This window comes from Syngnathus floridae, chromosome 14 (assembly GCF_059516105.1).
Source record: "Syngnathus floridae isolate MCC-2025c chromosome 14, RoL_Sflo_1.0, whole genome shotgun sequence".
NCBI classification, from domain to species: Eukaryota; Metazoa; Chordata; class Actinopteri; order Syngnathiformes; family Syngnathidae; genus Syngnathus; species Syngnathus floridae.
The window spans coordinates 5,314,168-5,330,226 of record NC_142426.1 but is presented as its reverse complement, the minus strand read 5'-3'; the positions used below and the strand labels follow the sequence as shown (position 1 = coordinate 5,330,226).

The window sequence follows — 16,059 nt, the reverse complement described above, 5'->3', positions numbered from 1 at the left end:
GGTTTTGTGGCTATGTTGATTATAGGTCAATTTAAATGTAGATTATGATGCTCTGCTTTGGGAGCCGAAGGCGAAATCGACACCAATGGAGTGAAAAGGACCCTTTGCTTGATGACGAGCCGTTCAACATTCCCAATCCCTACTACCTTGACTCAGGTAAAAAAATATATATATATATTTGTTTGTCCACCCACCTTTGCCCGCATACGTCTATTTGCACCGAAACCCAAGACGACTTCCTGAACCCTCTCGGGAATGTTTTCGTCTGCTGATAACACACAAAAGCGTAGTAAAATTCATTCCTCGGTATCTCACCAATCAAATGATGACGTTGAAACGTCAAAAACAAAAATTTGCGGAATGTTGTTTTGATGTTCGCACATGGTTCAACCGGATTTCCATTTAATAGCGGATAAGTCCCACAAAAACAGCTTGTCTCTTTTAGGTCACAAGGGGGCAATGTTGTGCTCTAACCCGAATGCTGGCTTGACGCAAATGTTGCCTCTCTTACTATGCAGATTTTTTTTTCCCTTCCCTCCCATATTTATTGAATGTAATATTTCCTGATCTGGAAACAAGCAGTGCAGTGAAGAAAAGACGCAATTTCCTCCCCACCAAAAATAGCCATTTTGCTTCCCACGCAGTGTGTGGGCGATGTAGTTGCACCAACTATATGTGTGCATACATGTGCAGTTGTCAGCAAAAAAAAAAAAATCCTGCAGAACATTCCTGTGACTATATCGCCCTCTTCGCATTGTGTTTTTTGCATATAAGCAAAACATGACGCCTTTTCATGGCTGCCGCAGATTTGTGGATTCCTGCACTGTGTGTGCAATCAGTTCCCATGTTTATCTTTTCGTGTTTCCAAGAGTTGCTGGAGAAGAAGCAGTAGAGCGGCTCTGAGGAAAAAGCCACAGGGCCTTATGAGTTCCACTCCTTGTTTTCCATGTGTTCCCGGGGGTTGCATGGCTCTGCTCGAAAGTTCAGAGACACACACACTCCCTCGGCTCAGAGATTAAAGGGGCTTGTCTGCAGCACTTGCAACAAGAGCTGCTCACAGTTCGCAACTTGCCCAAGAGGCGGGATGAGTTGCTTTTTGCAAGTTTAGCAGTCATGACTTTGGCAAACTGTGTGGAGGTTGTGTGATTTTTTTTTTCTTCCTTCCTTGAGTCAGCTTGTTTGTACTCTCACCAAGTCGAACAAAGTCTCTTTCGGACACTTAGTGCTTACGCAAGGATGCAGGTGGAGGCTTTGCTCTGCTCCGACTTGTTTGAAGTTTGCTCTCGTGTCAAAGGTGAAGGATTATGCCTGCAACTGGAATTTGCTCTTCAAATTGAGGAATGCCAAAACTTCCTCGGAGCATGTGAGTCCCTTTGTCCGTAGCGTGTGAAAGCGTCGGGGTACAGTGCCATGCTCTTCCTCAGCAGCGGGACGGCGGATGCTACCACCTACCACATTTCTGTCACGCGAAAGGACACGCCGGGAGATGACCCGGTGTCCGAGCTAGGAATGGGCTGGGTGACACCCTGCGCCCTGGCGGACGGTTGCAAGCCAGGAGACCAGATCATGGAAAACGGTGCCATCCTCGACAAGTGGCCGCCCCCGAGAGCGGGAAGTCTACGCCGAGAGGTGGTGGTGGAGGAGAACGAGGAGGAAGAAGAGGAGGAGGCAAAAATGAGGAGTGACGGCTTTATGAGACATCCCTCTAAGAGCTCAGGTAACTCCTCAGACAAGACCGACGCAGACTCGCACAAGTACCACATCAATGTCCATGCCAGAGGACTGTCATTCGGCGGACATGGCGCCGTCACAGGGCACACGCTACCACGGGCCGTCCTCCGCCGGTATCGTCAGGATGAGGCCCCGCCAAGCAGGAGGACTATGAGCATGTATGGGGAACCGGCGGAGCAGCAAAGTGAGCCTCAACCGGATCGACTCCGGAGACCGAGGAGTCTGTGCATGCTTTCGGGCCCTGGCGCGGTCCTGGTGGAACAGTGCAAGCATAACTCCCTGAAGAGGACAGGCGCAGTGGAGGGTAGCCAGCTATACAGGAACAGGAAGGCCGAGCTGAGAGTTGTGGACGGCCTCAATCCGGTCGTGGTTCACCGAGCCCCGGTTCCTGCCCAAGTGATCCCCGGGGTGCGCCACCGAAGCGGGAAGACCAGGCCTCTTAGCATGACTGTTCTGGAGCTGAGGAAAAGGGCCTCCGACGACGACGACTTAAGCAGGCAGCAGAGCCACGATGGAGGAAGCTTCCTAAAAGGAGCCTTTCGTTGGAGGTTATTTGGTAGAAGCTCTCCGGATAAGAACAAGGAGAACGACGGGGACAAATGCGCAAAATCCTCTTCCAAATATGTCAAAGCGGATGCTCCCAAAAGCACACTGAGCTCATTGAGACGCAGCCTGAGTATGCGCATCCGGCGAGCTCGCCCCCGGGACAAAGCCACTCCGGGCTGTGAAGGGGCCAAATCCGCCGCCGTGGCCGACCCCATGCCTCCTCAGCCGTTCTCGTACCTCACGGGGAGAACGCTGTCGTCTTCCGGCGAGCAGGTTGTCGACGGGGGTGTCCAATACATCCACTATCGCAGCAGGGGCAAGGTCAAGGTGATGGAGGTGCCCCTATGCCCGAGCAAATTGTCCAAACCGGCTCAGGAGGAGCCCAGTATTTGGCAGCTCATAACCAACCGCTTCAGGAGGAAAGAGCAGCCGGATAAATGCGAATGGAAAGACGCAGGCCGGCATCATAAGTCACTGCCGGTCGCCATAGAGACCCTGGCAGACACAGAGGCTCAGAAAGGTCAAGGTAAGACCTGCAAGACCTTTTTCCCTACACTCAGTGTTCTATTCACATTGCCCCCCCCTCCCTTCCATCTCACGTCCCCCGGTTGCTGTAAAGAAAGTCTCGAGTGCGTTTTTTTTTTTCGGCGAATGAAAAACACATGGGGAATTTGGGGTTTGGGTGGCATTCCAAAACATGTGGAGTGCTTTAGGAATTTCTATTTTTGGGACCATTTCCGTCCGTTCGTTTGTTCGTTCGTTCCCTGCAACTTTGAACCGCCTGACGGCAAAATGAATGGACTCGGGGCGCTCACCCATTTGTTTGACTCTGAAACGCTCTCGGATGAAGGTTATTTCTATGTCCCAGTCTTCTGTTGGCTTTCAAAGGTCCATTAAAAGAGTCAGCAACTGTATTAGGGATGCTTTTCGCAAGCTAAATTGAGATCGCTCGGGTTGAGGTGAAGAAACCGTGGTGCAAACTTCTATTCATGGTTACCTCAGAAATAAAAGAGAAAATGTCTCAGCTGGGCGTCTGCATGTTTTTTTTATTGACTGTCACCATTACGCACAGCAGACCTTTAACCTGGCAAATGATATGTTATGCAGTCCAATTGCGTCCTAAGGTCAAGCGTGCTCATCTTCCGCCGCTTTTGTGTTGTCGCCGGTTACCCGGGCGACGTCTCAGCCAACGCGGCCGGGTCCTGCCGCGTTTGTCCGTTCTAATCCCGAGTGCGAGGCAGTCAGGCGTCAGGAATGTAGGTGCGCCGAGAAAGTGCTAGCTGCCTGTCGCTGCCTGCCTAAAGTGCTCGTTGGCTAATTAGATCCAGAAAGCTTCAACACCCCCCACCCCAAACGTAAACCATGACAACAAAACACACCTGAATGCTTCCTGATGACCACCTGATGACAAACCTCTGCAAGATATTTCAGGTGCCCACCCCCCACCTGTGGAGGAACAAAGCTTCTCTGTTGTGGGGATGGATGCATGAGTGAATGGCACGCATGGGTTTCCGTTACCGTTATTTATTTATTTTTTTAATCACAGCTTTTTTTTTTTTTTGTAGAAATAGCTTTAGATTAATGATACTCTAAGGCTGCTGGTGTTCTGCAGTTTGCCATTCTAGGCAGGTGGAAACGGAAGATAAATCAGACACGAATCCGCCTGGAACCCCACAAATTGATTCGATCAATCGTTGCATTGTAGCAACAGACAACTCCATCTGTACTTTTAAATAGAAGAACCCGGCCGGCATGTGTCTTTTAGAAGTTATCGCTGTCTGAGACGCTCGCTTTAAGAGCGTGAAGCCAGCTGCGTCATCACCGCCGCCGATGCGGCTATGGAGACGTTTGCCTTGGTCTCGGCCCGGACTGATTGTGTTTATCACGGAGCGCTGCAGATAACGGTTTGGTGTTTGGGCACTCAGCAGAACGCAGATAACGGCTAAGACTAGTCGCTCTGTAAATTGCTTCGAAGAGAAGAACGGGAAAGTACTCTGAGGCTCCGCTTGTTATAATCATGAAAAAAGTATGTTTAAGGACACGCAGGATGTTTTTGTAGTAGTTTGAACCACTCTTGTCCTAAAGTAAATCATCGTGCCTTTCCTTACTGATTTTATTTTCCTGATGGTCCAACAGTGAACATCATTTGATGCCCAACTGAGGGAAGCCGAAGTACTAATTGCTAGCTAAAAATCACCCTCTATAATTTCAAGTGGGAACACTGTTTGGAAAAATCTTTGAGGGGGGAAAATATAAATTTCAAGGTCCCCCCGCGAAAATAAACCACCGCACATCCATTTTTTTTTTTGCTGGCTTTGCATTTTTTCCCTTAAGCGTAAACCGCCAGGAAACCGACTTTAGATACAAGTCGACATGAGCGGCAAAGTGAAAAGCAGGCAAACAAGCTGAAGCTTCCCTCTTTCCGTTAGACAAAGACGGCGGTGTCCTGTCAAGGCATCACAATCGCGGGGGGCTCGTCACCCCCCTATTTGGCATTCTGGGGCAGTCTTTTGGAGATGCTCATTCTTTACGGGTGACGTAAGTGGAGCACATGGATTCAATTAGGCCATTTTTTTTAATGCATGGCCGTGCAGTAATCTGCCAGGGCGCCAAGCATGTCTTCCTAGTGATAAAACACAAAATACAAATCAACAGTCATCCACAAAACAAACTCTTTAAAACGACGAGGCGTTCACTGAAACCCAACCGGTCGGGTTTCTTCTTCTTCTTGTGCATGTCGTGACATGTTCAAGCCATAAAGGGGGATGTTAAAGTGCTCCGTAAAACTACACCACTAAACAAGAAAAGTATACACCCGGGCGGGGGGCACGTGAAGGAGGCCGCTTGAAGACGTGCTCGCCGTGGGAAGTCTTGATACGTAAACATCGCCCACTTAATTGCAGGCCTTGCAATACTTGAGTGTACTACATACATGAAGAGAAAATTGTATACATGTTTAGGACTGTGGTATGTGTGTGGGCGGGGTCATGTGTTTACTTCAGTTTTTAAACATTTATTTTGGCCATGATATATCGGAGTTTGTGTTTTTTCTAAGGATGCCAAGAATTTAATTATTTACACACACACCAACAAAAAAATTACACAGGAAATTTAACTTTTGATGAGAATAACTCAAATTAATTGTGGAGATCTTTGTTGCTATACCAACTAATCACCAGTAAGAACTAGTTTTTCTTGGTTTCATTTATCCCCATTTAAAATTCTAAATTTTTGGTGAGACATTTTGGTCCCCAAAAAAATATCAGCTCTTTTTTTTTTTTAACCAGTCATTTTGGTAATATTGTCACATTATTGTCGCTCAACTCGTGACAAGGCAGCCGCATCAGCTGACAAACAACATGGAAACATTTTTTGATATGATGTGAGATTAGCAGATGAAAGTCCGATTATGAATAGAATGTCTTCATAAATACACTGTGAGGAGTCTTGTATTGCTATTGACTGGTTTTATTTTTATCCTTCTCCTTTTAGACTCTTTTGTCAACAGCCAGGAATGGACACTGAGCCGGTCTGTGCCAGAGCTGAAAGTGGTGAGTTATAGCACCCTTCTCCCCGAGAGCCTTAATAAAAACCAATCAAGTATCGTTAAAACCACCAGGTTAAAATAAAATAAAAATAAAAAAGTACAGCCACTATTAAAATAGCTTCTAAATTCAACTAAATTGGATTCTGTAGGTTTTTATTGCTGTATTCCGACTGGAAGCATCTCCTAATGCTGAGGCGGCGTTTCTCTTGCGCGGTGGTGGTAGCCTTTCGGAGTTGACTCATTGTTTTCACAGCACACAGCCTCCATGTTTCGTTAATTCGCTCACACACTCGTATGGAGAACTCTTGAAGCTGTGCCGGGGAATATCAGATGCAGATTGCCCGTCATGTGGCCTTTATAATTCGAACCATACCTGACTTTAGCGCCCACTAATGATCTGAGGAGGAGGAGAATGAGGTATGTCGTAGCCCCGTTATGTTCTTGCCAGATTGGCTAACTTCCTCCCCCACCCCAGAACGTTTTTTTTTTTAACTCCTTCATACCGGTGGGAGGAAACGCCGCAAAGCCTGCAACCAATCATAAGTGACTCTCCCAAGTAGCCCTTAAACAAACATGTTTAGTCTCCTTTACATCCCACTGTGATCAGAGGTTGATGATCTCTGCAGGCTGCAGCTGCTTTTTATTTTGCAGCAGTTAACAAAGGTGAACTTTCATTCTATCCAATTAATTGCAGCATTTTTTATGTCACTGTAATTATGTCGCCCTGGTTCCGCTAATGAGTAAGAGCTGAATAATAACACGCAAAACATAAAGAGATGTAATTACAACACGGCACACTTTCATTTACCGTGCACAAAATTATAACGTAATGTCCCATCTCTAAATACACAAAATAATACAAATAAATAAATATAACCATCATGGTTTGGTTGTCTTTTGTAATCTTTCCTTTGTTATTTGACTATTTTTCCTGTACTCAACAAAGTATTACTTTGGTGCCATCATCTGGGGCCTTGGTGCCAGGGAACTTTGTAAAGGTCAGTTTGGGAGTTTCCTTTGGACAAAGGTAGTGCTTTGCCACCATCTTTTGTGATTGGCGGTAGGAGTTACAGTTAGACCGGTTATAATGTTGCTCGTGAGCTACTAATGGTAGGTGGGTGCCCTCTAGTGGTTTGAGAAGGAATCACTAAATGAAATGCTGCAGTGGCTTAAACGTTTTTCCCTCCAATTCGGTGTGATTCATTCATTCTCTCGCCTTTCTGTTGTTTTGCAGGGAATTGTGGGGAATCTGTCCAGCGGCAAGTCGGCCTTAGTCCACCGCTACTTGACGGGGACCTATGTGCAGGAAGAGTCTCCTGAAGGTAATTATTTTTATTTTTTCTGATTAAAAAAATAATAAATCTGATTTAAAAGTAATCTTAACCAGTGTTCTTGCATTAAATTCAATCATAATACATAGCTTTAAATTTCATTTCCCTTTCTATTCAATAAATATAGAACTTGTGGATCTATTTAGAGAAAATATAATTAGAATGTATTTCATTTTGTATTCAAGACAAATACAATTGATATTGAATGTATTATTTAGTCTGAGCTTCTTCCAAGTGGCTCTGCCTATCCCCTGACACATTTTCAAAAATAGGCAGATAAACGATTGACTTGATAGTCCAATTTCAAACCTGATGGCAGACCAAGTTTTTATATACATTCACAAAGTTCATTTTCCGTAATATGTGCCCTCACAATTTTCCATAATACAAATGTTGCTCTCCTGAGCCATTTATCCGCGATGCCTCCGTAATCAATTGCGGAGACTGGAAGATGACAACTCAAGCGTATCAGCGGCATCGTAATGAGAACGGCGCCCTCTGGCCCCACTTTGCCATCCTCAAAGATAGACTGAAATGCTTGCCGGGTGAATTTGTATCGCCTATTTTCTGTCATCTTGATGCAGCAAAAAGAGAGCCAGACACTTCTCGACAATTCTGATTGGCAGCCATCTTGCTCACATTTCCAATCATCCCGATAAAAAGAGCCGCACGGCGGCTCTTCTTTAATATACAGCGCGTGGGAAAAGAAAGAAACAAGCTCCGGGGTGTGTTGCCATGGCAACAGCGGATGGAGCGCCGTCGCATGTCAAGGTCTGAGCCTCTCTGTGAGTGCCGCCCACCTCGGCAGCCCTCTTTTTTTTTTTTAAGTTAGACCTGACCCGCTCACGTAACGCATCATCATCATCCTCCTCATCATCGTCATAGAAGGAGCTAGAAGACACCTTTGGGTGGTTATGTAACAAAATCTATAGTCTGGCAGTGTATAGGTTTCAATTGCAGAGTGTCTCCATAAATCATTCATTGTGTGCCGTGTTCCGATCCCCGTTACAAGAGCCGGCAGGCGCCCTTGCTCCATGCTTTGTCTCACTCGTCAAAAGCTTGGCTTTGAAAAGAAAGCCGCTGCGTGGATGGCTCGCAACACGTTACACAAGCGTCATTCAGCCAGCAAGCAGCCTGAGAGTGTCCAGCTTTCGCTAAGCTGGACAGGGTGACTGACTCGAGTGGCTTTAGTTGCCGGGATGAGATGAACTGAGTCAACCTTTTGAAAGAAGCGACACTCGGTTATGCTATCTAATGAGGGCCGGCGGAACTTCTGATTTCCAAACGCAGTCCGTTCAAATAAAGAAAGCAGCTCGAAAATCAAAGAAATATCCCTCCATCCATCTTCTGTACCGCTTTGTCCCCATATATGTGTAATAATTTTTCCGCAGGCAAACACTGGCTCTCCTTTTTTTTTTTTTTATTCATCTTCTAATCAAAACCGACTATATTATTCAGTTTTGTCAAATGGCGCTCGGAATATATTCACAAGGCGAGAACATTTCCGACTTCTCCAGTATTTTAGCAAGCTTTATGGCCCAACTTTCTGTCAACGAACTATTTGGATTCGAGTCCTGTGTGATTTTTCCATGCATGTAACAGGAGTAATTTTCAACACAGCCTCATGCATGCTATACAGTAACAGGGTGTGCACACTTTTGAAACTATAGTATCTCAGTTGTCAGCTCCTCCACTATAAAATGCTTTTTCTCAATTGAGTACCAAGCACAAAATATAATGGGAGCACCCTCAGAGGAATCCAACAAGAATTGAAAGTCCTACAAAGCAACAAATTAACCCCCTGGAGATGAAAAGATCATGAAGGTGACACTCCCCACCGCTTGGAGTTGATAATAGAAAATTCTTGGAATAGCGTTTCAAAGCCACTCCAGAGCAAAGTGCGATTTGTTTTATTGTCTGCCTTTGTGTGGGACGCAACGCAACAACACGACGTGACCTCATAAAAAGTTTGGGCGACAAGTCGAAGTGAAGCTCCTCGAGAGTGCTTTGACAGGAAGCCGGCCGGGGGTCTCTCAGGAGCCAATTACGTGGGCGAAGAATCGCAATTTAGCATGTCTAATGCACAGCTGCTCGGGCGACAAAGTCACCGTCATCTGACTCCGAGCGACATAGCAACGGCGACGCTCTTCAAGACAAAACGTCATACCCGTAGAAAAAAAATCCATCAGTTTAATCGTTGTTTATCACAAGTGACAATTATATGGCAGTGAGAAGCCTCACTCAGCATCACCAAACGAGCCCATGCTAGTAGTTTCGACTAACTCACTTCTGGTCGTTCAATAAAATGCAATTTGGTGCGAATGGTGATTCCAATAATAATAATTATAATTATTTTTTGCTGAAATTGCCCAGTCCCAATTCTCAAGAGATTATCGACCGCATATAACCATCTAAATAACAATACTAGAGTCAAAACAAAAACAAACAGTGCATGTCATTTGTCCTTCAGGTGGACGCTTCAAGAAGGAAATCGTGGTGGACGGGCAAAGCTACCTCCTCCTGATCAGAGATGAAGGAGGACCTCCAGAATTACAGGTGAGCGTGGATGCCAAAACCAGAAGCATCAACCGCAGTCATGTAGAAAGAGAGCATTAGTCCACACACCATTACCTGCCTGCTGCTCCCCCTTTTCACCTCGCATGGATTTAAAGGTCACGGCGGATTAACGAGCAACTTGTAGCCAAACACCCTAGAGACAGCTAATTGTTGTCAGTAAAACAAAGAATAATGAAAGAAGCCTCATGCTAGGTGAGATAGCAGCCCGCAAACTCATGGTTTCACTTTTCACATTAAATCTTTTCATTGGGAATATGATTGCTCCCTGTCTTGCCAAAGTCAGCCGGGATAAGCTCCAGCTCACCTCAGGACTGGCGCGATAAGAAAAGGATGAATGGCGATTCCCACTCGACTCTGCACTTTTTTACCGAGTCTCCCGCAACAATTTCGGTTTCAGCAACCTTTTCAGTTGAAGGTGGCGCGACCTACTTTATTACGCTAGTGGGGTGGTAAAATGCAGTTTTATTCCATGTATGATTTATTACTTCTGGTGAGGTCATAACGAGGACAGGAAGTACAAGACAAATAGTTTGTCTGCTGTGAATAGTTATTCAATAAGCCACAGCATCCAGTGTACAAAATTGTATAAAGATTTTTATACCCCCCCCACACACACACCCTTGAGAATGCACTAATTTATTCAATTTATCATTTTTATATTTTCATTGTAAGACAATAACAATTGCAGCAGCTTGCCTCTGCCTATTTTAGTCTTTGATTTGTGCAAGTTCCCTCGTATTGGGTCTCAAACGATGCTACACCGCCACCATGTGGTGAAGAATGAGAAGTAAATTTTTAAAGATGGGTTGGGATCTCTGCAAACTAGTCCCTGTTTGCTATTTTGTTCTGTTGTCTGGACCTCAACTGGTCCGAGACAGTAAATCAAGAGGAAACATGTGAACGTGGTTGCATTTCAACATCCGTCCGTTCTTCTTCTGTGCCCTCAGTTTGCCGCCTGGGTGGACGCGGTGGTCTTTGTCTTCAGCCTGGAGGACGAGATCAGCTTCCAGACGGTCTACAACTACTTCCTGCGTCTGTCCAGCTACAGGAACGCCGCCGAGGTGCCCATGGTCCTCGTGGGGACACAAGGTGTTTGCGTCGCTCGCCGCGACCGCTCGGTCTCTGTTTGCAGCGATTTTTGAAACACCGCTTCGGTCCTAGATGCCATCAGCGCCGCCAACCCCAGAGTGATCGACGATTCGCGGGCCAGAAAGTTATCCAATGACCTGAAGCGCTGCACGTACTACGAGACCTGCTCCACTTATGGCCTCAATGTGGAAAGAGTCTTTCAAGATGGTGAGCGGACATGTTAGCATACAATCTGGTAGCGTGTTAGCATTTTATTCATTCTTCATACAGATATCATCTGCCTCTTAAAACCCTTAACAACAAGCATCAACTATGTGCTCTCCCCTTGAATTCATAATGAAGTCATCATTTATTCTCCCCATAGCGCATTTAAAAGCTTGCCACGATATCAAACAAAATGCTGACTTTGCGTTTGCCGGTTCCGGCTCCTTAATTGCTTCCCGAAGCCCGATTGGAGCTGTTTAGAAAGAGATGAAGGTGCTGTCAGGCAAGATCATCCCAGGTCTCGTTTGTCCTGACTGTCGGCACCGCTTCCCGTCTTCCTGACGCTAATTTGCGTTCCGCCGCGTTAATTAAAGGCGAAGTTGCGCGGGGCTGCTCAGACGTTGGTCACACTTTGGGCGTCACAGCCGATGACAACCGGCGTAATTAGCTGGGACTTTTCAACTCGAGTCACCAGATTCCCAATTAATAAAATTGCACTTTTATAATATGCCTTGGAGTTCTTTTAATATTTTCGTGATGATAGTGATATTCATAATCATTTTGATCATGATAACCATAGGGCAAATTTAGTTATTTCTGTTTTTCCCATCCCCAATATGTATTTGTTGTGCCCCCCAGTGGCCCAGAAGGTGGTGGCCATGAGGAAAAAGCAGCAGCTCTCCATCGGGCCGTGCAAGTCTCTGCCCAATTCGCCCAGCCACTCGTCAGTCCCCGCGGCATCCATCCCCTCCGTTCACATTAATCAGGTAGGACCGCGAGGTCGGTTCGCGAGTCACGTGATCATGCAACATAACTTGATTTTTTTATTTTATTTTGATTTGTTTTATTTTGATAGTGTCCTCCAATTTACTTGTAACGAATCGGTTTCACTGTTAGCACCTGAGTTGAATCAACAGTACCCTCTGCTGGTTGCAGCCAAGTACTGCACCCCATTTTCCTTGTTGCCTCAGGACTCAATTAATCAACAATTCCACACAAATTCATGTCCCTCCCCTCCACTGTGTGAATATAAATTAGCTCCAGCGCGGTTGTCTTATGTAACCGATGCTAAAATCGAACTCAAATTGACCCGCTGTTCTCACTTCCTCTCCTCCTCCTTCATCCGATGGTGCCCTCTTTACCTCCCCCCTTCCTCTTCCTCCCCTCCTCCGCCAGGCGGCCAACGGCGGCTGCGCGTTCAGCGACTACTCCTCCTCGGTCCCCTCCACCCCCAGCATAAGCCAGCGAGAGATGCGCATCGAGACCATCGCTGCCTCCAACACGCCCACGCCTATTCGCAAGCAGTCCAAGCGCCGCTCCAACATTTTCACAGTAAGTATGCGACAGCTGATGCAAAGTAACACCCACTCGCACTACTAGAGAAGGGGAGTGGCGGACTTTGTCCGCTGGAGCCAGGAAGGGTGGGGCGTGGGGAATTCAAAAAGTGCCCGAGCCACCTTTCCTTTCTCCTCCTATGCAGGCTCGCACGGCACAATGGACACTGGAAAATTAAAAAAAAAAATTAAAAAATAAATATTAGAGCCCTCAAAAAGCAAATAACGAAGATTAACACTGTGGAAATTTTTCTTGTCCTTTTTTTTTTTTTTCTCTAATTGGGTGTAGTGAGTGGATTAGGTTTCTCACGGAACCTGTGACGACGAAGGCCCCCCCCCTGCGCTGTCCGATCCAAATCTTTCACCCCCCCACACACACCCTTGCCCTCTCATTCTGACTGACTGGATCCTTGTCTTTTTATTTACATCACTAGAATGAGTTGGAACCTCATCTCAAGATCAGATAATACCCCTCCCCACTTGCCAATATCAAATCTGATTTTAAAAAAAATTAAAAAAACAAAAACTTGCCCACCCAACCCCTCACCTCTGACCCCCCCCACTCCCCCTCCCTCCCCCGTCCGTGTCCTGTCGCTTTAACCGGCAGCCTGTGGCGTGCACTAACCACTCTAAATTTCCTGAGCGTGTCTTTTTTTATGATTGTCTTCTTCCCTTTCTGCTCCTTCCGCCTCTTTCTCGTGATCTCACGAGCCACAAATTTGTCTCAGAAATTCCAGGCAACTTTCAAATGGATGCTCTCGTACTAAAGATTGTCCTTTTGAATTCTTTGAGACAGATTTCACACTCTCAGAAAAAAAAAAGCCTTATTGTCCTGATTGGCGTGTCACCGCTGTGTAGATTCGAGTTTCACATCATGGGTTCCATTTTGAAATTCCAACCGGGTTTTCCCCCCAAGCCCGTTTTTCTGACAGTGCAGGCGAGGTGAGATTGCGTCTTTTCTTGCCTCTTCTCCTTTCTGTCCCTCTTTGTCCTGTCCTCTACCTGCTCTTCTTTCTCCTCCCCTACCGCCTTGGCCATGCGGCCCACGGCTGCTGTGGGAGCCGCGGGTGGGCAGGCGGGCGGGCGGCCGGCCCTCCGAGCAGTCCTGGCCTTGTGCTATACCTCCCTTTTTGTTGTCTCCCCCCCCTACTCCTCCTCCCCCACCCCACCCTCCTCCCTTGCTAGGTAGTGACTAACCATGTCCACCAGAGAAACGATCCGCTCCTCCCCGTCCGCGTCATGGAGATGCCGAAGCACGCCACCTACCCGGTGTGGGTGCCCGAGTGGCAGGCCGAGCGGGAGTTTCAGCTCATGACCTTCTGAGGAGCAGCCGGGAGGAGAAGGAGGAGGGTGGTAGGAGGTCCAGAGGAAGAGGAGGGAGTGTACAGTTAATAATAGAGCATTGGAAGAATTTTTTTGGGGAGGATTCCCAATCGTCATCCCTTTGCTCATCTTGTCCCAAACTAAAAAAAAAAAAAAAAAAGCTTGTGTAAGTCAGTCGAGCCGTGTTGTTGTTTTTAATCGATCAATCGGAGGGACGGGAATATGCCTTAACGTCCCACAGTTCCTGACGCCGCCATATTGGGACTTTCAAATTTAAAATAATTTTAAAAAAAAACTGGTCCCAGTGTTCCCACACCTTCCCTTGCCGCCATCTTGGATCATACCATTTTTCTTCCTAGTGCTTCCATTACAAAGAACTCTTTATGTCCGTCTTGTCCTTCGTTTCCCCGTGCTGACAAGCACATGACGCTCGGAGTTTGCAACAAATAATCCTTTTCATGTATCGCTTAGCGCCCCCCAGTGTCCCACCTGCAGCTTCTATTTCCTTTTACCTTTTGGTCAACAAAAAGGGCTTTCCAATTCCTCCCTGATTACAAGAGCTTTGGAATAGTGAAAGATTGGGGAATGAGGAGACAGACCGCAGGGACTGTACTGGAAACGCCCCCCCCACCCCTTACACTCACACACACACACACACACACACCATTCAAAAGCAACCCCCCCCCCCAAATTGGATCCGTCTGTCATCCTAAGGACACGCGTCTACCTTACATCATCACTCTGCCTTTTCGCCGTAAAGCAGGACTGAAGGACTCAAGTTGCCACGTTCTTCTTTTCTTCTTCTTCTTCTTCTTCTTTGCTCTTCGTTGCTTCCTTGTTATTTGCAAGTTAGACTCGAGCGGGGTTATTTTTATGAAGGCCTTCATAAAGTCAGTTAGCGTAGAGGCAAATCTGGGGGTTGCACCGACCTGTATGAATGTAGTTCCACTTGTTTTGTATTTTCACACTTTATTTATGGATTGATTTAATATTACTCCTCTGTTCTTTCTGTTTGCTTTTTCCCGGAGATGATGACGAACTCTCTCTCGCATAATCGCTTTTTTCTATCACGAGCCGACTTGCCCTCAAACCCGACAGACCGCTGTATATACCTTGTATTGTATTTGACTCTATACACACACACACGCCAAAAAAAAAAAAAAAAAGGAACATATATGAAATACTGCCTTTTATCGTCCATCCTATACTTTGTGGGGAACTGCAAAAATGTTTGCCTCTCAATCTGTTGAATATTTTGAAGTGAACTTTGTGACTTGCTTTGTATGGTGTCTGTATAGAAGCTCCAACAAGTCATCTTAAGGGTCAACACAAATAAAAATGTTAGCCATATGATTGCAAGTCTCCCTCTCTTCATGGGTGACAACATTTTGTCTTCATGTTATGAGTGAGACCATACACGTCTGTCCCCTTTACTCATCCTTTTTTTTTTGTGTGTCGGGGTGGGAAGCTCAAATGAAAACAAATGACACTGCAAATGTACTTTTTTTCCCTTGTTTTACAGGAAATATGACTTATTTGACATGCAAAAGCCATTTATGCCCCCTTTAGCACTTTTCAGGTGGCTGCTGATGCTGACTTAAACTAACCCTTTTTTCCTTATGCTTAACGTTGAATCTATTGATTGTGCGTTTTGCTCTAGCGGCGACCGCTCTTGTGCCGGGAGTCAAACCGGCAGCAAAACGGATCACCGGAAAGGGTTTCAGGGCTGAGTCATGACTCAAAAAAGAAAAAGAAAAAATCTGCCTAATTTAATTAATATGTGGTCGTCCTGAGTGTTGAGATGTGTGTCAATTGTGGTCTTGCTTTTGCACGTTGGTGTTGACCGCTCTTTGTCGCGCTGCTCTGCTTTTTTGTCTTTGAGCTGTTTTGGACTTTTATGTTGCAACATACACGCACGCACGCACGCATTCACACATGCACAAGCACGACATCGGCGGCTGATTGTGTGTGTTGTTCTCCTTACAGTCTCGGAAAGCCAGCGAGCAGTCAAAGAGCGTTGAGAGTAAGACAGACAGCATAGGCAGTGGAAGGGCCATTCCGATCAAACAGGTGAGCACGCATCACAGCCTCCCCGCAATGCGCCGGGTGAGTATGTGACACTTGACCTGCACGACCTTTGTTATGTATAAATGATGAGTTTCCGTTTACTGCTGACACCCCCCCAAAAAATATTTTCACCCCATTGGGCTAAAATGTATTTATTTACACCAAAAATAAAAATCACAATTTGCCGCGTGGTTGTTTTAATGTAAATTTTATGCCACGGTCAATAAAGGTTGGAAAACTTTGATTTTATTTAGTTAACCAATTAAAGCGCTGGATAAGTCATCAGGCGTGTGTTGGAATGGCCACAAGA

General features: G+C 46.1%; 1 protein-coding gene across 4 annotated transcripts in view; it reads left to right on the top strand.

Annotated features, from left to right (window-relative positions):
* Positions 1-1,018: 1,018 nt before the first annotated feature.
* LOC148387222 (arf-GAP with GTPase, ANK repeat and PH domain-containing protein 3-like) overlaps positions 1,019-16,059 on the top strand; it is a 47,873-nt gene continuing 32,832 nt past the window's right edge. The window contains exons 1-9 of one of the 4 annotated variants that reach the window (XM_088396628.1): positions 1,019-2,803; positions 5,770-5,828; positions 7,059-7,146; positions 9,626-9,711; positions 10,680-10,821; positions 10,894-11,028; positions 11,665-11,792; positions 12,202-12,357; positions 15,669-15,752. In XM_088396628.1, coding sequence (XP_088252754.1) covers positions 1,411-2,803; positions 5,770-5,828; positions 7,059-7,146; positions 9,626-9,711; positions 10,680-10,821; positions 10,894-11,028; positions 11,665-11,792; positions 12,202-12,357; positions 15,669-15,752 — 2,271 coding nt within the window. In that variant the 5' untranslated portion in view covers positions 1,019-1,410. The remainder of the gene's footprint in view (positions 2,804-5,769; positions 5,829-7,058; positions 7,147-9,625; positions 9,712-10,679; positions 10,822-10,893; positions 11,029-11,664; positions 11,793-12,201; positions 12,358-15,668; positions 15,753-16,059) is intronic. The other 3 variants (XM_088396629.1, XM_088396627.1, XM_088396626.1) reach the window with 3 other exon arrangements.